This window comes from Piliocolobus tephrosceles, chromosome X (assembly GCF_002776525.5).
Source record: "Piliocolobus tephrosceles isolate RC106 chromosome X, ASM277652v3, whole genome shotgun sequence".
Taxonomy (NCBI): domain Eukaryota; kingdom Metazoa; phylum Chordata; class Mammalia; order Primates; family Cercopithecidae; genus Piliocolobus; species Piliocolobus tephrosceles.
Window position 1 is genome coordinate 71,261,040 of NC_045455.1, and position 25,730 is coordinate 71,286,769.

The 25,730-nt window shown below is 45.9% G+C and overlaps 1 protein-coding gene across 1 annotated transcript in view; it reads left to right on the plus strand.

Annotated features, from left to right (window-relative positions):
- Window positions 1-23,104, plus strand: part of SIAH3 (siah E3 ubiquitin protein ligase family member 3) — a 72,377-nt gene extending 49,273 nt beyond the window's left edge. The window contains exon 2 of the mRNA XM_023187414.2: window positions 18,310-23,104. Coding sequence (XP_023043182.1) covers window positions 18,310-18,978 — 669 coding nt within the window. The 3' untranslated portion in view covers window positions 18,979-23,104. The remainder of the gene's footprint in view (window positions 1-18,309) is intronic.
- Window positions 23,105-25,730: the final 2,626 nt, after the last annotated feature.

Below are 25,730 nucleotides of genomic sequence, written 5' to 3' on the forward strand. Positions count from 1 at the left end.
CCCTGCCAAGCAGGCTTTCAAGTCTGCAGTTGCTTTTTTTTTTTTTTGAGACAGAGTTTTGCTCTTGTCACCCAAGCTGGAGTGCAATGGCGTGATCTCGGCTCACCGCAACCTCCTTCTCCCAGGTTCAAGCGATTCTCCTGCCTCAACCTCCTGACTAGCTGGGATTATAGGCCCCCGCAACCACACCCAGCTAATTTTTGTATTTTTAGTAGAGATGGGGTTTCACCATGGTGGCCAGGCTGGTCTCAAACTCCTGACCTCAAGTGATCCGCTGCCTTGGCCTCCCAAAGTGCTGGGATTTTACAGGAGTGAGCCACCATGCCCAGCCCCAAACTTTCTTACTCTGTAACAGTCTTCCAGTTGATTCTCTTGTGTAATATCACAGTTTCCAGAAAGGGCATTTTCCCTTCCTGCTACCCATGTCCTCCAGTGAATAAGCATGAACAGGCAGGATTTCCATCAAAACCCAGCCCTGCTGCCCCTTGATCACTTCATCTCCTTGCCTAGACCAATGCCTGGAGCATGCAGAATATCAGTCAGCAGATGTTATTGCCCAGGTAACCAAAGCTCTTGACCTTACCTATATTCAAATTTACATGAGGTACTAGGTATGAAAACACTTTGTAAAATGCTGAAATGATGGTTCAAGGTAATAGTTCTTGACCAGAGAGATGGCATAAGAATAATGCAACATGTTATTAAATATATGTTGACACCCAGCTGTGTGAAAGGCTATATACACACACATTTTCATTGTAATTTTTAGCCCCTAATATTGTAAAACATATCATACTCAATACAGCCTGCAAGTCATGGTCACATATCCAGGACATGGAACCAATCAAGTGTTGTGAAACACCTTCTGTCCTTCTTACTCTTATCTTGCTTTCAAAGCTCTCTGTGATCTGATTGCACCTTCCTTACTTAGCCTCATTTCTCCTTTTTCTGTCAAGGCCTCATCAGTCCATGGAAAGCACAGGTCTTCCCTGCATTTGGGGATGTCCTCCTTCTTCCAGGAGTGCTCACCTCTCATCCCTCCACTATCCAGAGTTCCTCTGTTGTTTCTGACCCGTTTCAAGTGTCACCCCCAACACAAACCTTTCCCTGCAACTCAAACCATTTGGTACAGAGGGAAAACGTGCCCTGCATCACTCCATGCATGCGTATATTGCAAAAGCATATGGCTTCACAGATGTCAGGCACTGGCGAGCCCCCGGAGGCCAAAATAGCAACATCTATAGCCATGCGCCCCCCATCACTTCACACAGTGTCCAGTATATTCTAGTTGCTTCACAGACATATGCTGATGGATAAGGATCCTGGTAGAACATGACCCTGAGCCTAAAATCAAAGGTGGACACAGGCAGAGTCTACCCTTCTCATGGGATCATTGTGGAAGTGAGGTTTCATCCCTGTCTCTCTTGTGAACATGGCGCTAGGAGAGGTTGCCCACAAAGACGATGTTCTATCTCATTACCAATTCAGTTCCCATGGAAGCCCTTGCCAGGGCCCTTAATTTCTTGTGTTAAAACAACAAACGAGGTGGCCCAAGCACAATCTCTAATAGGTAGCATGGGTCAACAATTATTCATTTGTACTAGTGCTTTTCGCATGATGGGCTGGGATGAAAATTTGTCCTCTTCCTAGCAAGAGCTATAAATTAGTTTTATGCCACTGTTAAACCCAGAGGCAAAAAAGGAAGGGATTGAAAGTGGGGGAGGGTCAGCAAATAAGGCCTGGCTGCTTCCAACAACAAAGCAAGCTGCTTTTTGGGCCATGCCAACAAGGAAGGTTGGGGGCAGGCAGCAGAGGTCAAGAGATTGGGCCCAAAAGAAATTGATGTAGTGACTCTGAGAAAAGACAGCAAATTCTTTGAGGCTCTGAAGTACATTTTATTATTTTTTTTCATCTGCAATATCTGGCAGGTTTGCTGAATCAATGAACAAATAAATAATTGGATGCATGAAGCAATTGTGTCTCTCTTAGCTAGGTTTGAATAAAACCAATTATGCTACATTCATGTGAGTTCTTCAAGGCCAATGGAGCCACTAAAAATAATGGTGTTCAGCTACATCTCTTGATGCGTATTGTTCCACAAGATATCAAGTAGAAAAAAAAAAAACAGTTTACAAGACTACAAGTACAATATTTAGGCATTTATGTTGAAAATAGCATTGAAAAAAGAACATGCCAAAATGTTAACAGTGGTACTATCAGGATGGTACTATTCTGAGAGTTTTCTATTCTCTTCTTTATACTATGCAGAATATTCTAAATATTTTGTGAGAATACATGATCGCCTAATCAGAAAAAATTAAGTTTAAAAACAATATGTCATCAACCCATAGTTATCTGTGCTAGAAAGAGAAAAAGAGAACAGTGATGTGGATCATCTAGAAGATGGAAAAAATCACCCATGCTTGACTTTGGAATATGTTACATACATTTTCCCCCTAGAAGATTTATCTTCCTAATTATGCTTTGCTCTTTACTTAATATTAGGATTAGTTCTAACTCCCTGAGCTCCCCTGCCAACTAAATGAGCTGAGCTGGTTGGCAGGGAAAAGTCAGCTTGGAATGAAATGAAATATGAGCTGCAGATAATCCACATGAGGATAATTGAGTGCTGGCTGCTTGCAGGGAGGGGAGCGGGAAGTCTGGGGCACAGCGCCCACACTCTGCAGCCAGAATCTGGAGAATCAAAGCCCACCTCCCCTACCACCAACCCCCAGGCCTTGGGAAACACCTTCCTCCATCCTGCACTCCAGTGTCCCTGGGTACAAACTGCTGGTGGTAATGATGCCCACCTCCTGGAGGTCACGTGAGGATTAAGTGAGATGAGGCATGTGATGTGCTTAGAACAGACACTCAGCAGGTGTCTGTCAGAACCATTCCGTATTTCAAGCATGCCCTTCCGTGATTTGCATCCATATGATACTTTCTTCCAAATGGATCTCACCATTTAAAACACTTTTTAACGCATTCCTCCTATTATTCCAGGAGGGAGGCAGATATCATCATTCTTATTCTATCAACATGGAAATTAAGGTCTGATAAAAGTGAAAGGAACTATCCTTGGTCGTGTAAGGAGTGGAAGACCTGGACCCATATCTCCATTTGTCATGCACCTTCGTGCCACGTGCCCCTGCCCCAACCCCATCCGTCTCTTTATGCCTCAATTCCCTATCTTAGTCAATGCAGGGAAATTGAAGTTTCATCCTGTGGCCTGTCTATAAAGACTTGTGAAGATTACCCAGGGAATTACTGTTAAGTGCTTGGCCAGGATCTAGTGCTGTGGAAACTTAGAGTTCTGGCAGTGGGGAGGAACAGAAGAGGCCCTGGTTCATTCTGACTACTTGTCGTGAGGCTGGTACACTAGTAGATCTGGGATGGAGGACTTGTCATTTCCGTGTTTATAGAGGAAGGCTTTTGTGCCATGACCAATTTGTCTTCCAGAAGAATTAGTCACTAATATTAGAATCACGGAAGAAGATAGGACAATTTGCACTTGGACCAGTTAAAAGATAAACTTTGGTGCATCATAATTTTTCAAAATGTATTTGTGCACACAGCAATTCCTGAATCAGAAAGCTCCAAACCAGAAGTGGTTCAGGGCTTTGCTGGAGGTGACTTCTATAGGGAAGCTGAGCAAAGCCATGATTAGACTGGTTACAGTTAGAGCATTGCCTCATCTGGACAGTTCCAGTGGGAAGTTCAAGACCATTTAACTAAATACCAGTTGGCTCCATGTGATTGGTAGTCTAAATTACCTCACATTTGATTACATTAAAAGACCACTCCAAGATACCAGACAGGATACCATCCTGAACGTTCCCCTACAAAGCCTGTCCTGACTCCCGGAAGCAATTCCTCCCCCTACTAGAAAAGGAAGCTCTCTGAGGATAGGGACGCAACAAATCACACAACGAATACAAATTCATCACTCACTATGTGCTCTGTTCACCATTTTATACCCATCATCTCCCATTGCACATAGTGAGTGATGAATTTGTATTTGTTGTGTGATTGATTGAATGAATGGATTTACTGTGTAACAGCAGAATGGGATGGAACTCAATGGGCCCTGCTGAAAAGCGTGATATTTATTTATTTATGTATTACTATTTAACACTAAAGAGAGGAAGCTGCTTCTAAATTCTGAACGTGAAAACTCAATTAAACTAAATAGTAGGGAATTACGAGTAGCCATAAAACTGGAGAATTTATTAATTAAAGTGAAGCTCTCTCTTAACAAATGAATTTAAATACTGTTAAAAGAAAGAAGATAAACTTCCCATTTTCTGCTTAAGAATTTCCTCACAGCTCTGCTTCCCCTCTGCCCCCAGTGAAGTCCTGTGTTACCAAGCTGTCTGCAAGGGGACACTGCATGACTAACAAATCAAGGCGTTCCCTCCCCGGAATAGGGCAGCCCTATTACCGCCATCATGAAAGTAACTATGGACCCTGCAGGGACTTGTTGTTAAGGAATCAGTGTTAGAAAGAGATGTCTGAGGTTATTAAGAATATGCTATTGGATTCCTAAAGGGATGTTAGGGCTTTTGTGAAGGAAGAAGGATGCCCGGCATAATGGCAGTGGGCAAGGACGAGTGGGTCTAGCTGCTTGCCCTTCACAGTGAGGTCTGTGACCCAGCAGCTCTGACATCCTTGAGAGCTGGTTAGAAATGCAGAATCTCAACCCCATGCCAGACCTGCTGCATCAGAATGTGCATTTTAACAGGATGTCCAGGTGATTTGCGTGCACCCTGCACAGCGTTTGAGAATTGTTGGTCTAACCCTCTCCGCAGACTCATGAATGGAGAGTTTCGCGGCCTGTGTAGCTGCAAGGGAAGTTATGAGAGATTTCTCCAAGTGCAGGACAGAAAATCAAGTGCTTTGGATCCACTGAAGCTGTGCATGTACCTTCCCTTCTACAACATCCCCTTAGAGGATGGGGAAATGCAGACAGAGAGGAAGAAAGTCTAGCCTTCAGGGTGATCCTAGAGGTCACCCAAGCTGCAGGCATTATGCAGGCTGGAGCAAACCTGGTCTGGGAGAAGGCTGAGCTAGAGCCTGGGGACTTAATCTCCTTCCCCTTCGGCTAATTGGAGAGCATGGCACTCTTGTAGCAACTGAATACCTCCAGTGGGGGAAATATGAACAAAATAGAACCAACGTTGAAATGTAGTCATGGTGAATTGTGTTAAAAAAAAAAAAAAAAAAAACCCTACATGGAGACTATTAGAATTGCCTTGAAGTAGATTAGGCTAATTATCTTAGCAGACACTAATAAACTTGTTCCTTAGAGATACTCAGTGACTATAATAACCCAAAGATGAATATTGGATGAATGAATTATTAGGGACTGGCCAGCCTGCCAGCCTCCCAAGCCCTGGGGGCAGGAATTCTCCCTTCTGCCTTCCCATCCCTGCCCCCCAAGCCTAAGATTTTTATTAAATATGTACTCAGCTACTGGCAAAGATTGAGAGTCAGTAAAACACCTGCCCCCACCTCGCTTAAGGGAATTTACTTGGAGCTGTCAGCAGCTTTTTGTGGCTGCTCTGTCCCTCAGTTTGGGGAGAGGAGAGCCACATTGCAGAGAGGAGGAGCCATTCATTCAGCGAGGCACTTACACAAAGTCGGCGTGCACCTCCTGTGACACTACAACCAGGCCATGGCACTAGTGTCGGTCCATAGCCCCCGAGTCTAATCTCAGAGAGGAGCTTTCTGCCTCTGGGACCAAAGGGCAAGGCCTGTGCCACTCCAGGCATGGCACGAACACCTTCAGCACCTTATGTTCTGGTTTCCAGGTCCTGCGTCTCCCTGGGAGTGTCAGCCATGACCCTGCCTTTCTAAGCCAGGGGGCTCATGCTCCCTGAGCCTGTCCCTGATCTGACTCTCATCCCCATCCTCCAATCCCCCTAGCTACTGGTATCGCTGGCAACCTGATGCAACCAGACCTACAGCCAGGCCAAGTGAACAAGTGAAATACAGACAGGCCAAATGAACAAGCGAAATAACGAAACAAAAGACCCCCTAGGGTTCTTGAGCCCCGTGAAATATGTCCATTTAACACTGACCTGAAGACAACGGCCACATACATCCGTTCCCTGTCTTTCTTTCATTCTATTTTGGTTTTCGATGTATAGCATGCAGTGAAGTACACAGATGTTAAGTGTATTCCTCAATGGATTTTTACACATATATATATAAATATATATATATACATATCCACAGAGCCACCACCCACCCAGACCACAAGTTATAATATATGCAGCCCTCAGGGGCTCCCTCAGGTCCCACCAAGTCAATATGTCCACGCACAAAGATAACCAGTGTCCAAGCTCTGTCACTATAGATCAGTTTTACATTTTTGAACTTCGAACAACATTCCTAAACACGTACTCTTCTGTGTCTAGCTTCTTAAAAATTTCAACATGTTTTTGAGATCCATGTTGTTGGGTATAGCAGTAGCTCATTCTTTCTTTATAGTAGTATCATATTCCATTGTGTAGATATATCACAATTTACCCATTAGAAGAACATTTAGCTGATTGTTAGATTTTGGTTGTTATGAATTAGTGCTGCCGTAAACATTCGTGTGCATGTTTTCTGATCACATAATGCTCATATCTGTCGGGTATTGATTACAACTGTGAAGGGGCTCAGATCTTACCCCCCTACTTGCAAGCTCACAAGGTGACCTGCCACAGTTTCATGGATGCTGGTAGAAGACATGAGACTCCTGCGTCAGAGATGAAGGGGTGCAAAGTGTCAGCTTGTGCCAAGCAGCTAGCTCTGACAGGCTAGGAACTCAAGGCACAAATGTACAAGCAGTATACTCTTTACGTAACCATGCCAAGCTGTCAGGGGAGTTTATCTTAATAAGCAGGCCCCAGTCTATAGAGGCATTTGTTATCTCAACCTCTGTTGCCTGCTGAGTGCTGGGAAACTCTCATACTAGTATCACCTACTTGGTGTCACACATTAGCAGGTCTGTGACTGGAGGCATCCCACATGGTGCCATGAGGAATGTGGGTGCCTGAGATGCTGTTCACATAAACATCATCTTTAAATGCTTGTGGCAACAAGGGTCTCTGGGTTTCTTTGTGTATCTCTGGGAGTGAGCTTCTTGGATCATGGGGCTCACATCTTCTGTACCCACTCTGGGAATGCCATAGTGTTTTCAACGGGAAAATTACCTCTGGGTCTCTCCATGAAAGGCTTATTGGTTTGAGTCATGTTTGGAATAAATAAATTAGCTATATTCAAAAGGAAGATTTTTTAAGATGAGCTCTCATTCTAAACAACTACTGGTTATCTATGGAAAGATCAAAATGACACTTTTTTAAAAAGGAGAGACACAGTGAAACATAATGACTAATCTTAGAAACTTGCTTAGCAAGATTTTAAAAACAACAACAACAACAAAAAAACATGGTCCTGGTGAGAATTGCTAGAAGGCCTGAAGGGAGACATGGAAGGACATTAGTGTTTTTATGATTTAATCTTATTCATACATGATCCTAGAAATTATGGAGAGTGCATTTCCTTAGCTTACACCTCAATCAGCTAGATGTGTATATTAGTTCATTCTCTCGCTGCTAATAAAGACACACCTGACACTGGGTAATTTATAAAGAAAAAGAGGTTTAATGGACTCAGTTTCACATGACTGGGGAGGCCTCACAATCAAGGCAGAAGGTGAAGGAGGAGCAAAAGCACGTCTTACATGGTGGCAGGCAAGAGAGTGTGTGGAGGGGAACTGCCCTTATGAAACCATCAGATCTCATGAGACTTATTTGCTATCACAAGAATAGCATGGTAAAAACCCATTCCCATGATTCAATTACCTCCCACCAGGTCCCTCTCACAACATGCGGGGATTATGGGAGCTACAATTCAAGATGAGATTTGGCAGCAGGGGTGGGGGTGGGGACACAGTCAAACCACATCACTGTGCAATAATGATGACAATGACAGTGATAATAACATCTACCGCTTACGCCTTCCTGCTGTGGACTAAGCACTATACAATGTCCTTTGTATCTCTGGTATTAGCACATGGGTATAGAGTTGATAATCATCCCGGGAAGGACCTATAGGCTACATCCATTTGTGTGTAGACTCAGTGTTTCCTGATAGCAAGGCCATTCCCAGTCTACAGTGCCTGTAGTCCCAACTACTCGGGAGGCTAAGGCAGGAGAATCACTTGAATCCAGGAGGCGGAGGATACAGTGAGCCGAGGTCACACCACTGCACTCCAGCCTGGGCGACAGAGTAGACTGTATCTCAGAAAAAAAAAAAGCGTCAGGAGGGCCACACAGCTTCCGAAGGTGCTAGGGAAGAATTCCTCCTTGCTTCCTCCAGTTCCAGTGGGTCCATCACTCCAATCTCTACCTCCGTCTTCACATGGCCTTCTCCTCTTCGTCTGTGTCTTCTCCTCTTCTGTCTTTTCTGAGAACACTGTCCTTGGATTTAGGGCCCAGCTGAACAATTCAGAATGATCTCATCTCAAGGTCTTTAACTTAGTTACATCTACAAAGACAATTTTTGCAAATAAGGTCACATTCACAGGTTCTGGGGATTAGGATGTGAACACATCTTTTGAGGGCAGTCTTCTAACCTGTCATAACTAGTTAGAAGGCTATTGTGTAGCCCAGAGAAGCAATGAGGGTGAGTGCTGTCAGATGGTGAGAAGTGGTTGAATTGTGTTAGGGTAACAGGTCAACGGGGAGGAGTCATTTATTCATGCTCTCCCCACATACTTACTGGGTACCTACCATGTTCCAATCACTGTGCTGATACTTCAGATACAGTGGGGAAGAAATACAGTACTCACCCACCTGGAGCCCTTGTTGTGGTCCAGCAGGAAGACTAGATGTTGAACAAGTTTCTTGCATGTTTCAAGGGAGCATGCAACATACAGACCTGTCCTAGTCAGAATAAGGAACCCCTGAAGGATGAACACAACTTAATCTGGGGATAGGGAACACAGGGGGCAGAGAGTTCGGGCAGAGAGTTCTGGCGGAGAGAGCTGAAACTGTGGAGTTCCTGGTCGTGACATTTTTGAAGAACTCAGAGAAACAAGGATGGCATGTGGCCTGGAGGCATCAGATGGTTTCGGGCCACCCAGGACACACCTCTGCCCACTTGTAACCTGCTAACACATCTGCTTCTGCAGTTTGTATTTGCATGTGTAACCATTTGCAGCAACCTGCCTCCTCTCAAAGGTTACAGCACTGACTCCAGCTACAACAGTGTGAGCAACACTCTTGCCCACAATCTGAGGTTATCCAGATTGGCGGGACAATCTCTGGACATGGTGTCCAGCCACCACTGTGGTTCTAAAGTCATCCTAAAGAAAGGCTCATAGTTAACGTGGCTGTGGGTAATAGAAAGGTTAACCTTTAAACTGCTCACGCAGGCCCCAGATTTCACTTGCCAATTACGGATATGAAAGTCTAACTACACAAAAAGTTGCCTTGACGAAAAAGTCTTTCATCTACAAGATTGATTAGATTCATTAGCATACTCAAAACCCCACAGATGAAAAGCAGAGCCAAAGAATAGAGACAGGGCAACATTCCTCTATGTGGTTTGACTGCAAGCCTGCCCCCAAGATTTGCAAGACAGGAGGCAAAAGTACACATGGTGGTCCACTTACTGTCTATATAAATACTCAAAAAGAAAAAAACAAGGTGTGAGATTCTCAAAATACATTCTGTCCTCCTACCGTAATAATTATACCTTCATGGCCAGGCATGGTGGCTCATGTCTATAATCATAGCGCTTTGGGAGGCCTAGGCAGGAGGATCACTTGAGGCCAGTAGTTCAAGACCAGCCTGGCCAACATGGTGAAATCCCGTCTCTACTAAAAACACAGAACTTAGCCGAGCATGGTGGCACCTGTCTGTTATCCCAGCTACTTGGGAGGCTGAGGCAGGAGAATTGCATGAACCCAGGAGGCGAAGGTTGCAAGGAGCCAAGATTATGCCATTGCACTCCAGCCTGGGGGACAAGAGCGAAACTCCATCTCAAAAAAAAAAAAAAAAAAAAATTTATACCTTCATAATGAGTCGCATGGCGGCAGCTCCCAGGTAGCAACCTGTCTCACTTTCTTCCTAACCCAGCTTCATCCTGGGTTTTGATCAGTCTCTTACAAAGGCAAGCAAACACCTCAGCCCACACATTCAAGCTCTGCTCATACTCCCACCCCCGAAATCGTCACCCATTGGCCATCTCTCTCACATCTAACGGTCTGCCTTCCAGAAGATGGATCCCAGAAAGAGCCCGGGCTGCAGGAAGCTGACTTAGAGACACTGGGTAGGGAATTCCAGCATCCCACTTACGCGGAGCGTGGTCTAGAGGGTGGGCTCTGGGGTTCTGTGTGGGTACCACCCATTAGCTCCTCATCTCATGGGTAGGGACAGCTGGAGGAGCTACGGTAATCTTTGGTTGGGTTAAAGTTACTTCCTGGTGATTATTAACAGAAAATGGATAAGGAAGTGAGAAGGCAGCCAGCTTTTTTAGCTCAGGGGTCCTGCCAAGGTGCAGGAGGGGAACATGGGCCTAGAGCAATCTGGTAGGTGGCCAGATTGATTTGCTGAGTTAACCCAGCAAACTGTCCTTCCTAAATTGGGAGAAGCAATTCAGTACTGAAAAAGAGAATGCCTGAAGCATCAAGTAATCTCAGTAAAAAGTAAAAGCAAAGCAAGTACCTCTCTGGCAGGAGAAATTTCTTCTTCAAAGTTTTTATCATACTTCTCACACTGGCAGCTGGGCACGTGTCAGTACCCTCCTCTTGGTCAGGGTCAAATGCAGCTTCTGTGTCCCATCACTGTTGGATTGTGGGTGAGGAGCTGCCAGGTCACCTTCCTGAGGAGCTCACAGTCATGGACACTTGGCCGCACGGACACACACACACACACCGTATTTCTATAGCACCTGAAATGGAAGGGTAGGGGACAGAGCCTCTGACTGAAGACAAACAGCCTTTCCACTGATGTGGTCCAAAACAGGGATCTGTTTATGAATCATTCATTCATTCATTCAAGCAGCATGTATTAAAAGTAATGGCAAAGACCGCAATTACTTTTGCACTAACCTAACATTTATTGAGAGTCTACTACGTGTCAGAAAATGCAAGTCCATCACTGCACTAAACACTGGGCAGACTTAATATAACCTCTGCCCTCAATGACTTCCAACCTAGTTGAGGAGAAAAGGGTACCAATTAGTGATTTTCTTTTTTTTCTTTTTTTTTTTTTTTTTTTGAGACAGGGTCTCACTCCATGCTCAGGCTGGAGTGCAGTGGCATGATCTCAGCTCACTGCAGCCTCAACCTTCTGGGCTAACCTGATCCTCCCACCTCAGTCTCTGAGTAGCTGGGACCACAGCTCCCTGGCTAATTTTTGTATTTTTTGTAGAGACGAGGTCTTGTTGCTCAGGCTGATCTCAAATTCCTGGGCTCAAGTGATCCGCCCATCTCAGCCTCCCAAAGTGCTGGGACTACAGACATAAGCCTCTGCGCCTGGCCACAACTAGTGATTTTCAATGCAAGTTGAAATAAGTAGTGAGTTGTGTGGACAGATCTTAACTGCTGCTTAACTACTTCACAAGTCAGGTAGGGAGGCAGCATTTCTGTCTTACGACACCTGATTGTCTCAGACAATGCCAGGTGGGACAGTGGCTGGCACACCTGAATGATATAAAGGACAGAACCAGTGTGATCTTCATATTGGAAGCTGTTGCTAATGCATTGATCTGTGCTATGAATATGTGGCAAGCATACATTGCATGTCGGGCACTGTACTAGCAGTAAGGACACACGAACAATTAGTCCCTGTCCTGAAGGCACTCAGCAAGCAGGAAAATATTCATGGATAAATCAGCTAACACTTGTCAGCCAAGGATAAGGATCTGGAAACTAAAGGGCCCTGGGATCTCAGAGATGTATTTTTTTCTTCAGTGTCATCCACTTATTCCTTCCCATGTGACTGGCAAATGTGTTTATAAGAAGACCAGCTTGGTCAGGAGGCTTTTGAGATCACAGGACCGGTGTCTACGAAGGCATCTGTATGGACCCTTTTCATCTGCATGGACCCATAGGTCTTGGTTTTAAATAATTTTGTTCACAAAGTTGTCATCTTTTCAAAGCCACAGCCTATTAGCCTCTTTTCTAGCTAAACAATGGCATAGATAGGTCAAGACTCAAGGCTTCTGTGTGTATTAAGCAATGTCTCCACACTCAAGTTACATAATTTTGATCACCAGTAAAGAAAATTTGTGTGCAGTGGTATTTCAGAGGCAAGATTCCAACACAGTTAAGAAGTGGCATCAGAGCACCAGAAGTCCTGACTTAGCAGCTGGACACAGGATATTTAGGGAACCAGCTTTCAAGACCCATTCATAAAGTGAGAAATCTCTCTGCACTATTTTAACTAATCTTTACAGCTCCAAAACCACTAATTTCAACTAGAGCCCATTTCTAGCATCTATTATGCTGATTAACAAACTACTAATTTCACCAACCAAAACATCTGTGGAAGTGTTAACTAGCAGCATCTGATGTGAATCTGAAATACGGATACTAATTGAGGCCATTGTAGTCATTTTCTCAGATATGGACTTTTCCAATACAATGTTAGGTGATTACCTTGATGTTTGAATTCCCGATTCAGGAATTGACAGGCCCTAGAGTATAGCTTAAAAATGCATACGTTTAGGCCGGGTGTGGTGGCTTATGCCTGTAATCTCAACACTTTGTGAAGCTGAGACAGGCAGATCACTTGAAGTCAAGATTTTGAGAGCAGCCTGGCCAACATAGTGAAACCCCGTCTCTACTAAAAATACAAAAATTAGCCAGGTATGGTGGCGGGCACCTGTAATCCCAGCTACTCAGGAAACTGAGGCAGGAGAATCATTTGAACCTAGGAGGTGGAGGTTACAGTGAGCCGAGATCACGTCGCTGCATTCCAACCTGGGTGACAGAGTGAGACTCTGTCTCAAAATATAGATAGATAGATAGATAGATAGATAGATAGATAGATAGATAGATAGATAGATAAGATAGATAGATAGATAATCACATTCTCTATACTAAAGTATTTTAAAGGAAATTGCAGAGATGCTCATACTGTCCACATGAAGATCTCCTCCATCTACATAGCAAGAGCTGAATCTGGTATGGAGGAGAAGGAGTATAAGATACATTTTCTAACTAAGATGTTCCTGTCCCATGTGATAAAAGTCTTACTGTTGTTTTCTCTCTTGGCTTAACTTATTTCTTACCTGTTTGGAAGCATCTAGAGTCCTTCTGAGTTTTGTGTGCAGGGCACAGTCCTGGAGCAGTCAGTTCTTCTCCCTTCCTAGCAGACCTGACTCCCAGCTTGGCTCAGACGTGGACTTTACCTAAGTACCCTGATGCCTGCCCAGAAACGTTACCCTACCCTCCACCCCAACCTGCTCATTCTCCCTTTGTGTGAAATGCTTCGATAGCATTGCTGCCTTCCCCACTTCACCCAGGACTAAAAACTTCAGTTAATTAATATTCACGAATAAGGGCATGAGCGAACTTGAAGCAAGTGCCTGCCATGTAGAATTGGGGGCAAAAGTCTCTTTCAGCTAAAATGCATGGCAATGTTCCTGGAAGCAAGTGGAAAGGAAAAGCAATCCTCTAAGTGAGTTTGCTGACCCCAGGGAGCAGAGGCCAGAGAAAGGGTCATGGGGTATTTCCAGAGGCAGTTTTTGCCTTCAGAAGCCAGGATTTGGAGGGCCATTACCAACCATGGGAGTGTGGCTGATCAAATTAAGGAATGTGTTTTTAAATTCAATTACACCCTCAGTGGAAATGGCCTCACTAATGCATAGAGAAAGTCTTATCCCCAGCCTATAAAGCCTAACATTGCTAAACCCAATTTTGCGCATTATTCTAAAGGTTAGTTCAAGATCTCTCTTCCAAATGGGAAGCTAAACACAGCCAATGGAAGAAAGGCATCCACTGACTGACTGAGGGGTTTATCAGTCTGTAAGAGTTCATTAGTTTTAATTAGTGTAATCACTAATGTTGCATTAACAGTTTAGTGAAGGAAAGTAATTACTCACACATCCACTGTATTAGATGGGAAGATTGGAATTCATTTTCTGAAACAATTAGCATTTTGCCAATTAAAAGAATCCCTTCTCCCTGCCAGCAGCCCTGTGACCTCACTCACCCAAGGATCGTTTAAATGAAACATTTTGCATCAGAAGATGGAGTAGGAAGAAATAAAAAATTAAGGCTGCATTTATTCTGAGCACCTTCCCAGGGCACAGCAAGTACACAGGTCTCAATAAGTGTATCACGTTCCACTCTATTTGCATAGTTACTCACTTCAGGCTCTTTGGATTATACCCTTGGCTGCTTTGTAACGTGGCAGCAATTAAAAAACAAAAAGCTAGTGGAAGATGAAGCCACAAGGAAGCATCGGGAGAGTCCAGGGGAATGACTGTTGCTGGGGTCTGCTGGTTAGACAAGGGTTGGGTCTTGCTGCTGGCCCCATTCTGAGCAGCAGCTTAGAGCAGGCTCTGCTGCTAGGCATAGGGGGCATCGTGCTACCCACAGGAGCTCCCTAACGCATATAGCTGGGTCTCTTGGATATTCCTGCTAATATCCACCGTGCACTGGGTGCCATCTCAGAGCCTCAGCTTGGCTTACAAGGCCTGGGCATGGTGACCCAACATCTCCTCTCCATCTCCACCGGATTCCCTATCAGCCACTTGGGACTTCTTGTCACTTCTTGAACATCCATGTTCTTTCATACCCAGCTCCTTCACACCTGCTGTTTTCCCTGTCGGCAAGCCCTTTGCCTATTCTGCTAGAGAATTCACCCTTCACGCTTCCATTAGTTTAAATGTCACCTCACACTGGCTAGAACAGCTGCCCCCCCCCCCCACTTGGTGTTCTCAGAGCCCCTGGTGTACCCTGCATTTTTGCATTGCTTTCACACAATCACAGTGAGCTAGTGAGGCAGGAACAAGGAGCTTATTCTGTTCAGTATTCTCAGCCCCTCGCACGTGATGGGTGGTGTGTACGTGGATGCTGGATGGCTTAATGAATTACGGACATCTCTGTCTCTCCCCCTGCCATAAGCCCCATCAGAACTCAGCCCAGGAGCCCCAGCCTGTTCAAACCAGCAGCATCACAGAAGATGCTGCAAGATATTGCAAGTGCAAATATCTCCATTCACCCATCTTCACCCATCTGCCTGACCCAGTACCACTTTCAAAGGGAGCCGACCTTTGCTGAGTGCACCTGCTGGACTCCCTTTGATGGTAGGTCTCTGCTTGGGTTTCACCAGTGGAAGGCACTGGCAGGGGGAGAGAGGAAGATCCAGGTATTTCTTCCCACTCCCTCCCTACTACTTTGACCTCCCATCTCTGACATTAGCTGACCAGGTCAGGACAGAGAAGATGGAAAATAGATCTGAGGAAGAATATGGAGAAATGGGAAAGAATAGGGGAAAGCCCAGAGGTTATTTGTAAATGGGGATTTCCGGACATTCTGTCTGTCCTCACAGGTCAGCGCTGGGACTGGTGGTCGCGGGCCAAGTGTGAGACTGGGTTCTCCAGGTTTTATGGTGGCCTGTGCTCAGCCCAGATTGCTGCTCGTGTGTGCAAGTGAGTTGATCAGAATGGAGACAGGCAGGCACAGACTGCAGCGGAAGGCTGTCAAGTCTCCACCCAAAACCACATCTAACTGGAAATGCCCTCTCAAGTTTGTAGCGCCGTTTTACAGGGATGCTCTCATTTGATCTTCTAACATGCCCTTGAGATAAATATTTTGCCAATAAGAGAACTGCCTGAAGGCTGCTGGCCACGTAAACAGTGAAACAGATTAGTCTTTTGGCCTCCAGCCTGTGATCTTCCCAGTCTACGATCTGTCACCATTAACGGATCTCGGCCCCGTTCCCAGTTGCAGCCCTTATGAGCCGTGTGACTTGGGCCAGTGACTCAGTCTCTCTGTGTCTCTGTTTGTTCATCTATAAGACAAACACAAAATGTTTCTCTCTCGATCGTTGTAAAGACTGGGAGAGAGGGGCCTTCTCGGAGACTGGAAGAGGGACACCATTTGGGTTTTTCATGAGAGCCCAAGACCAGGTCCTCTTGAGTACAGGAGAAGTTGCCTGCCGACCGGGCCTGCAGACAGTGGGAAGGTCCATGGGAGGGTCCTGATCCTGGCTGATGGAAGGCGTGGGCCCCGGACTTCCTGCATGATCCCAGGAGAGGGGAGAAATCCACCCCCCCGCCCCGACCCAGTCACTAAATGGTCCATGCCACCAGCAGGCAGGTGGGGACAAAGCCAGATTTTTAATTTTTAATAAGGAAATTGATCTTTTCTATGAAAAATTCAATGAAATAATTATTTTTAAAATATCTCCTTTCCATAGCAGCTGACAGAGATGCTGCACACTAGTTAGTTTCCTTCCCCATACGTAACACTGAGGGGTAAGTCAGACTCATCACTAGCAGGATTTTGGAACACAGCTTGTTCCTTCATAGCTGAAGACACACTGTTCCCCTTGGGTAAGGGGAACCAGGTGGAGTTGCAGGATGGAGGACAGCAGACTGCCCAGCAGCTCCCATCCAGGGCACGACAGGCGCTACTGGAAGGGCCCCTGTAGAACACACTTCGGGGGGAAAAATGCGGAAACCAGCAGATGGAACTAACAACTGGAGAGGACAGTTGATCTTGCCCCCGCCTCCTCCAGGTCACCTCCATCACTAGGGTGACAATCCCGGTGCACCGTGTGGTGTGTGTGTGTGCACATATGTCCTGAGCATGTGTGTGTGTGCATGCATGTGTATTTCATGCATGACTGTGCATGTATGTACGTGTATGTGTGTCCTGAATGCCCTAAAGAAAGGAAGCTAGCTGGCTCACTATTAGCCACAGGGAGTCAGCGGAGACAGAAACTCTGGCGGCAGCAGTGGCTGGGGACCTTCACCCCGTCCTCTGTTCTTCGGGAATGAAGTGAAGCAGGGTGAGGAGGCAAATGCCCAAAGGCATCTGGAGTCCAGAAAGCATTTGGAGAGCTAGGGCAGAAGGGACACTCCCTACCTGAGGACAGCCTAGGAAACGGCTGCAAGGTGAGCGACTCGTGCCTGGAGCGCACTGCAGAGCTGCCACCTCCCCTGTGTGACCTAGATCACGCAGGTTAATTACAGAAAAGAAGGACTCAGGAAACGGAGGAGGCAGCTGCAGGCAGGCCTCACTGGATGGGGGTGTGTTCCTGTGTTCAGAGTCAGGCGGCGTGAAAATGAATCCCAGTCTTTCACTTACCAGTTTTGCAGGCTCTGTCACCGCGTTACTGAAGCCGGTTTCTTCAACTGAAAAATCTGAATCACGGTCTTCATGTCACGTGGAGGACCTCTGTCAAAACCGTAATTAATTCTAAGTGTAAGAATGTCCGTGCCAGCCACACCAAGAGACACAGCATCTATTGTGCGCACAGCTGTATCCCTGCAAGGGCCTGGCCACAGCAGATGCTCAATAAATGTTCACAGACACCTGATCAGAAGGTGTCCTCACAGCTCTTGGTGTTTTGGGGGGCACTTGTGGGCCACCACCATGAGGAACAGAAGGTGGGGGGATTCTCCAGGTGGAGGCTGCCTGGTGATGAGGCACTGAGAAGATGGGCAGAGAGCTGGAAATAGGGTAGACGTGTGCCTGGTGCGGCAGTCTCAGGAGTCACAGCGGGGACTCTCTCCTTAGGGACTGTAGTCCCATTGCACACAGTCAGCTCTGCATCCCACCAGATGCCTTAGGACGCAGGAGAAGGGCGCCCAAGACAGATCAATCCCTGGCTACACTAGAAGGACAAATGGGCATTATATAAATTTGGTTCTAAAATTAATAACTATGACAAAATAGAAAAAAATATATTGACCTCCATTGCCTGCCCAAAAATATCAACAGTATCAAAAAAGAAAAAAAAAAAAAAGCCGTTTTGGTTCTTTATGATTGATGACCATCCTACTGCATGTTACTTGAGGAGGAAATTGCCCATTTGCTTGTGTTTCTTATTAAAGAACCAGAAAGGCATAAATACCGCATTTTCTTGGACTGAGTTTTCAGAATCTCCACACCCCCCAACCCCAAGGTGCCCACTCCGCCTTTGTTTTTTTTGTTTGTTTGTTTGTTTAAGAAATGAACCTTTCTCAGCCTGCACTGGAGGATCTGCTTTTAACACTTTGAACATCAGGGGCGTGGTGGCCAGGGAGAAATGGGCCTCATCCCCACACTGACGTTCTTTTCTTTCCTTACAGTATGTGTCCAGTCGGCGCGCCGTCACTCAGAACGCTCCAGAGCAAAGCAGCTTCCACCCTCACCATCTCTCCCACCACCACTGCCACCACCGCCACCACCACCACCTCCGCCACCACGCCCACCCCCGCCACCACCAGGAGGTGGGGCTGCACGCCGCCCCGGTGACGCCCTGCCTGTGCATGTGTCCCTTGTTCTCCTGCCAGTGGGAAGGCCACCTGGAGGTGGTGGTGCCCCACCTGCGGCAGATCCATAGTGTCGACATCCTCCAGGGAGCTGAGATCGTCTTCCTGGCCACGGACATGCACCTCCCCGCGCCGGCTGATTGGATAATCATGCACTCCTGCCTCGGCCACCACTTTCTGTTAGTGCTGAGGAAACAGGAGAGGCATGAAGGGCACCCCCAGTTCTTTGCCACCATGATGCTGATTGGAACCCCCACCCAGGCCGACTGCTTCACCTATCGCCTGGAGCTCAACAGAAACCATCGGCGCCTCAAGTGGGAGGCCACCCCCCGGTCAGTCCTTGAGTGCGTGGACTCAGTGATTACGGAGGGGGACTGCCTCGTCCTCAACACCTCGCTGGCACAGCTCTTCTCTGACAATGGCAGCCTTGCCATTGGGATTGCCATCACCGCGACAGAGGTCCGACCCTCAGAAGCTGAAATGTGAGGCCAGGAGCCACGGATGCGCCCCACACAGCCTCCCTAGGAAACACCTCGGGCCTCCCAATGCCAGGACTCCAGACTCCTTTTTATTCTTCTCCTTCCTTTCTTTTCTCTTTTATTTATTTTATTTTGTCTCAGGTACTTTGTGGGATTTAGTTTTTGTCTGCCATGGGCATTATCTTATGTAAACATCCTGTAATTTAAGATCTTGGTGTGACGTTTGTCCTGTCTTGTTGGTGTTGTTTTATAGAACGTTTGTAAGATTTAATCAGAATAGTTTTTTCCTGTCACCTCCAATTCCTTTCTCCGCTGCATTCGAAAGGATCAAAACACCATCAAGCAGACTGTTGGGGCTGAAAGGAGGCTTAGTGTGAGAAGCATTTCTTGTTTCTCTTTTCAGTCTAGTCTATTTCAGAGCAAGCTAAATCTGGACCTGTGCGTTCAGCAGGTTGGGGAAGGGGCCCAGCTCAGAGATGGGTCACATGTCAGACCAACCAGACATGACTCTGACACCTTCCCAGGAACCTCAAGGTCAAAGCTGAGCTACCCGGGCATGAGGAGATCGTGTCTCCACCGCAGGGCTGGAGACTGGGTTAGAAGTGTCATTGTGTGCTGAGTGCTCAGGTTGATGCTGGGGTTCAGGAGAGTGGTCAGAGGCCCACCTTCCTGTGACGGGCTCTTGTCACCTTGTTCCTAGACTGTGCCATCTTCTCCTGCTCTGGAAGCAAAGTCCTCAGGTTTTTGGTGCTTTCTTAAAAACCCCTTTGCCCTCTGTTGAGCAAGTAGTAGAAAAGAATAGGCAAGAGGGGGTGGGGATGAAAAGTAACAGGAAAAAGAGAATATAAAATTAATCTCCCATCTCTGAGAGGGCACTCCCTCCTCAGAGGGTTTTATTATCACGTTATAAAATCCATCAGTTCCTCCCTAGGGTGCAGTTCTTTCATATCATGCAAAAAGCAGAACCAGGACTCAGCCTCAAATGCAAAGAACTCAGAGGGCGGCACCCAGGATCTCTGACCTGGCAGGCTGGCCATCACTTACAAACCTGAGAGGCTCTCTTCCCTTTCCTCACTTTCTAAAATGCTCCTACCGTCCCATTCAGCACATAGATGTGACCACGGCTCAAGTCTGTATTCAGCACCTGCTGCAGTGTGAATGACACAGTGTCAGAAATCCATACTGCCTCTGCGCAGGCTGCTTTCTCTTATCTGGTTGTCAGAACAATTCATCAACATCCTCTTGTAGAAATCTCTCGTGTATTTGAAGAAAGTCAGCATATTGAGTCAACTCTGTCTTTTCTAAGTTGGACACCTTTAAGCCTTCCCAGTAGGACCTCTTCTAGCTCCTTTTTATCGCATCTGTCCCTCCCTCTGGCTGCTCTGCAGACACTGCAGAAGCCAGGCACCCATCCCCAGCACATCCTCGTGACAGCCCAGTGGAGCTCTGGCTAACCAGACATTACTCTCCAGCCCTGTTCCTGCACCTCACCCTCTCAGCTGGGTCCTGGCGGGCCTCCAAGTGACTACTTAAGTTTCAGGCAGATTGCCCTGGCAGGCCATCTACAATCTTTTCTCCACCAAAAATAATTGATCTTGAAACAGAACACCCTTCCCCCAACAACTGGGTTAATGGCAGTCACTTTTGCTGCCAACTTACACCCCACGCACCAGAAGGGAGGTGCCAGTCAATAGGAGATTTAATAACAGAGGCTGCTCTGGTCACACAGTCATCGCTGGGCCCCTGGGGCCGAGACTGCATTCCATCAGAGCCCTGAGAGGGGCAAAAAACATCGCCACAGATGGAGGCACATATCAGATGCTGCAGTCGCAAGGAAAGGATTGGGGCCTGCTCATTCTTTGAGCTCTCAGATGCCCTGCCAGGGCACCAGCCACTCCCCTCCAATCACACAGATGCTCAAGAACACCTGCGGCTGGTCCGTCTGCGTGTGGAGAGACTGGCTGTCTTCCTTCTCACTGCATCCCCAATCCTCTTGCCAGAACCTAAGACCCCCTTGGCTGTAAGTCTGATGCCTTTAGAAGCCACAGGTCCTCTCCTGGTTTTTGAGACTCAACCACTTTGAAAGCATTTGTGTAGCATCACAGGTGCTCCAGATCAACAAACAAAACCTCACTAAGCATATAACTAACATTCACAGGGCCTTAGGGCTCCTGCAGACATCACCTTTGCCTTCTGGTTGTGCCAAGTTACCTGAGCCACACTGGGAATGACTTCAGGTTATTTTCACTGCACACAAGACTGTATTATGAATAAGTGATCCCAGATGAGAACTTTTATGTTGGTTCCTAGAAACCTTTAGGACAAAGCATAGGAAATGTATTATTCTCTTCCAGCTATGGTGCTCCCCCAAAGGCCTTTCCATGTCCATATGTGAAGAACTGGAGAAGAAGGAGCAAACTAGCAACTAAGAATCGGGAATAGAAAATGGTAACAGCAGTTTGTATTTGAGCTTCATAGTTCCTGAAGGGCTCTTTCATTTGAGTCTCAGGTTAATCCTCATTAGCGTCCTCAATATACTAACAGAATAGCGGTTCTAAGACATGAAGTGATCTTTTCAAGGTCACACATCAAGTGGTTAGACCACAACCAAAACCCAGATCAACTGACTGCAAACTTGGTGTTCTTAAAGCTTACTTCAAGACTGACCCGAAATATTCAGCAGTCTTGCCAGCTCACCAGTGGACTGAGGACCTGAGAATCAACTGAGTCTTGGTCCTGGAATGGTTGAGGGAGCAGGGAGAGAAAGACTGGAGTGGATTTGCTTTTAGAAGCATCTCTGCTTTAAGAACTAGGCCAGGCATGGTGGCTCACATCCATAATCCCAGCACTTTGGGAGGCCAAGGCAGGAGGATTGTTTGAGCTCAGGAGTTTGAGAACAGCCTGGGCAATATAGCGTGTCTTCATTTCTACAAAAGATAAAAAAATCAGCTGGGCATGGTGACACAAGCCTGTAGTCCTAACTGCTCCGGAGGCCAAGGCAGGGGGATGGCTTGAGCCCAGGAGGTTGAGGACACAGTGAGCTGTGATTGGACCACTTGTAACTCCAGCTTGGGCAATAGAGTGAGACCCTATCTCTTTAGAAAAAAAAAAAAAAGCACTAGTCCACCTGGAAACAGGGGGCCCAGGAAGTGGGTGGGCTGCATATAGAGGCTTCAGTGCGCCAGGCCCTTTCTGAATCCCTTTGCCCACACCCAGGTTTCTCATCTTAGAGTCCCAGGAGTCCCTGCACAGAACTCTGGGATCTGGTTGCCTCATTCACACCAAGGTGCTAGAGTTAATGACTCACTCTCTAAGGAGTAATTACCTTTTAAAAGAAGGCCTAGAGAGACAGCAGCACTTAACAGTTACCAGTATCTGAACTTCAGGCATCTGCCAGAGGTTTTTTGAGGAGGTGTGGAGAGAGGAGCATTCCTCCCCTTGAGGCTAAGCCTACATACATGGTTGATGCCGAAATGGAGGTCAGGCCACATGAAGATTGTCTTTAACAATCAGTATCTGCATGAATCTGTACCTGGTATACCCCATCACTAGCTGTGGCTACTCTGGACATTTTAGGAATAGATCAGCATAGTAATCATAATAGTACTCATGGCTACCACTTATTGAGGCTTTTCTATATGATCCAGTAGGCTACGTACTTGGAATATAGTAGCTCATGTAATCCCCATAACAACCTTAGCAAGCAGGTGCTCTTTATGTACTCATGTTACGGGTGGGAAACGTAAGCTAAGAGAATTTAGCCAACTTGCTTAAGGTCACCCAGCTAGCAAATGGCAGAGCTGGGCCTGGGACTGGGCACGTATGGCTTCTGACCAATAGCAACCATGTCATTTCTATAAACGTACGGACCCAAGGCTCAGAAGGACCGAGTCATAAAGTGTGAATGGCATAGAGGCCTTTTAGTGCTTTCATACTCGATATGGCCTTTCAGCTCTCCTTTTTCTCCCTCTTTTTTCAGCCCAAGACCTAGTGGAGTACTAGAGTTGGCTTGTATTCTGGTTGTTAATCTTTCAGGAATTTTGTAAGCTGATTGTTATTTAAGTACAGCCAGTATTAAAAATGATATACATTTACAATTAAATAAATTATATTTAAAGCAAAGGTCGAAAGTACTTAAAACTGATCACTTCCTAATTATTTCACTACTCTTTTTATCCTCTATGCTCCGGGAGTTATTTCCATCTATCACATCTGTATGATGAACATATGATATAATAATATGCTGCACTGCATCTTCCAGCTCCACATTCAGTGACGTCATGGTGATTGCTTGAAATTAGCCATCGTGGAAGTATTCACACGATGGAAATTAGCAAATGCAACTAGATAGGGATTTTTCTCCCTAGAAAGCCAGTTGTTAAGCACTTAACAGTACAATCATCCCTCAGTATCCTTGGGGGATTGGTTCCAGGAATCTCGTGGACACCAAAATCTGAAGATGCTCAAGTCCCTTATATAAAACAGCATAGTATTTGCATATAACCTGCGCAATCCTCCCATACACTTTAAATCACGTCTAGAGTACTTACAATACCTAATACAATGTAAACGCTATGTCAATAGTTTTTATAGTGCGTTATTTCTTATTGTTGTGTTATTTCTTTTTATTTTCCTGAATATTTTTGATTCACAGTTGGTGGAATCCGCAGGTGTGGAACCTGTGGATACAGAGGGTTGCCTTAATACCACTGCCTAGACATTACTGAGGAGCACAGCAGGGTGGGAGAGGGGACTTTGGAAGGAGAAGCAAGGCCCTGGAAGGCCATACTGACAAGGGCATAAATGACAGTCAAGCCAGCGGAACAGCAAATTGTTGGGAAAACACGAACTCTTCTGGAGAAGAGACTCTGAGGCTTAAGCAGCTTCAAGAGCATTTTCTGCCAAAGAGCACCCTCTGCTCTCCCGCCGGACACTTCCCTATTGCTGTTAGTGTGGAAAGTTCTATTTGGTGGCTTTCATGGAAAAATTGGGCTCTGCAAACTCAGCCTATTGGCTATCCCAATCCAAAAAGCAAAACCAGCTCTATAAAGCTCAAATTTCTTGTTACTTGTTCTTACAGGTCACCCTCCCTACCTCTTTCTTACGTGCTGGCCAAAACCTAATCTAAAGAAATGTTTTACTCTGAAATTAGAAATTGGAAATATCCACCATTCAAGAGACACAGCAAGCAGTGGTGTCAAACACCACATAAGATGCATTACCACAAAAGTGGGACCCCCATAAAGCATGACGCTGAGGGACAGAAAACATAACGAGCCAAGAAACGTCACATGAAGAACAGGGCTCAGGGTCTTACTTTCCTACTTGGCTACTTCACTTTATTGCAACCCAGTAAGGACCCTGTTCACAATCCATAGCCTACCCAGACCAACACTCTTTCTAAATCTAGGGCACAGTTTCCACCAGGACAAGAGTCACTGGAAACTCCCAGCTAAGTCCCTTGAAGCAGGCGGAATCTTCAAGGTCAATAGTGCATCAGTTACTCTGATCCCAGTGGTTTCAGTGGAAGGGATGGAGAAGTGAGGGCTGCTAAGTTCCTACTTGGATGCATTTCTAAGGGAAAGGGGAAGGGATCATGGGTGGGACCCCAAAGAGTTAGACTTTGATTGAGTTCAGCTGCAAATAGCATCATTAGTGGCGTCTCCTAGTCAGATTGTTAAATTTCAGAATTTTTTTTTTGTTCATAAGATTTTCTTCAAGAGTTGGTGAGTTCCCCATTGTGTTCACCTGGAAAATAGTCAGCTGAAGAAAACCTTCATTGAAAGGAGATCCAAGAGATCGAGTGTAGGCAAACATTAATTTTCCCCCAAATCAGGTCATCACATGAACTACCCACCTGGGTTAGAATTAGTCTTTTCCAATATTTTCTGAAAGCATTTCACCTTGGCCGCTATACTATAAATACTCCTCAACCTTTTTCAATCTTTTCTTTTAGGGTATTGAGATAAGAAAGAGAAAGGAAATTGAGAAGCATTTTACTTGTCCTGAATTAGTGTAGATATAATTTTCTAGGCTTTCTTATAATGTTAAAGACAATAATTTGAACAAACTCGAACTGCTACTTCATCTCTGCCCTGTCTCTCATAGAAAATGTCATTAAATTGCATTTGATATTGTTTCCTTTGACCCTTTGGAGTTGTTTCTGTGGTGGGTTTCTTTTCCTTCCACAGGCTACTGTGCAGCATGAAGGAATAGAAATGAAATGCTACGAGGGAAAGTGCAATTATCAGGAAGTTGCCAGCCGCCACATTTGACTTATGCTTCATTATCTTCCTCCCCTGTTCTTTTCTGCCTCCATTTTAAAGTCATAATTGAATGTAATGAAGAAAGTGCTACCAGAGGTGAATTGAAGCCCTGGCACCTAACTTGCCCCCGGAACTATTCCAGCATATGGCACTGCCCTGAGTGGAGACACCAAAGCCTCTTGCTGGATTGTAAAGAAAGAGACAGGGCTTCCCTCCCACTCCAAGCACCCCAGGGCCCCTTATCTTTGCTCTTCCCTGCCTCTGCCTGACAATGCTGCCCCTGAAATTTACTTCTGGGCCTATCAGATCAGTTGTCAAGGCAGCCTTCATGGTTTAATTCTTTAATTTCAGGCCACTGTTAGTTACTGGCAAGATCAGGATTGAGCAGAGTTCTAATCCTATTGCCTGTCAATTCACTTTAACCTCAATCTTCTTCCCTGCCTCCTTACTCCCAAGACCTGTTTCCTGCTCTCACAAAGGCTTATAGCAAATG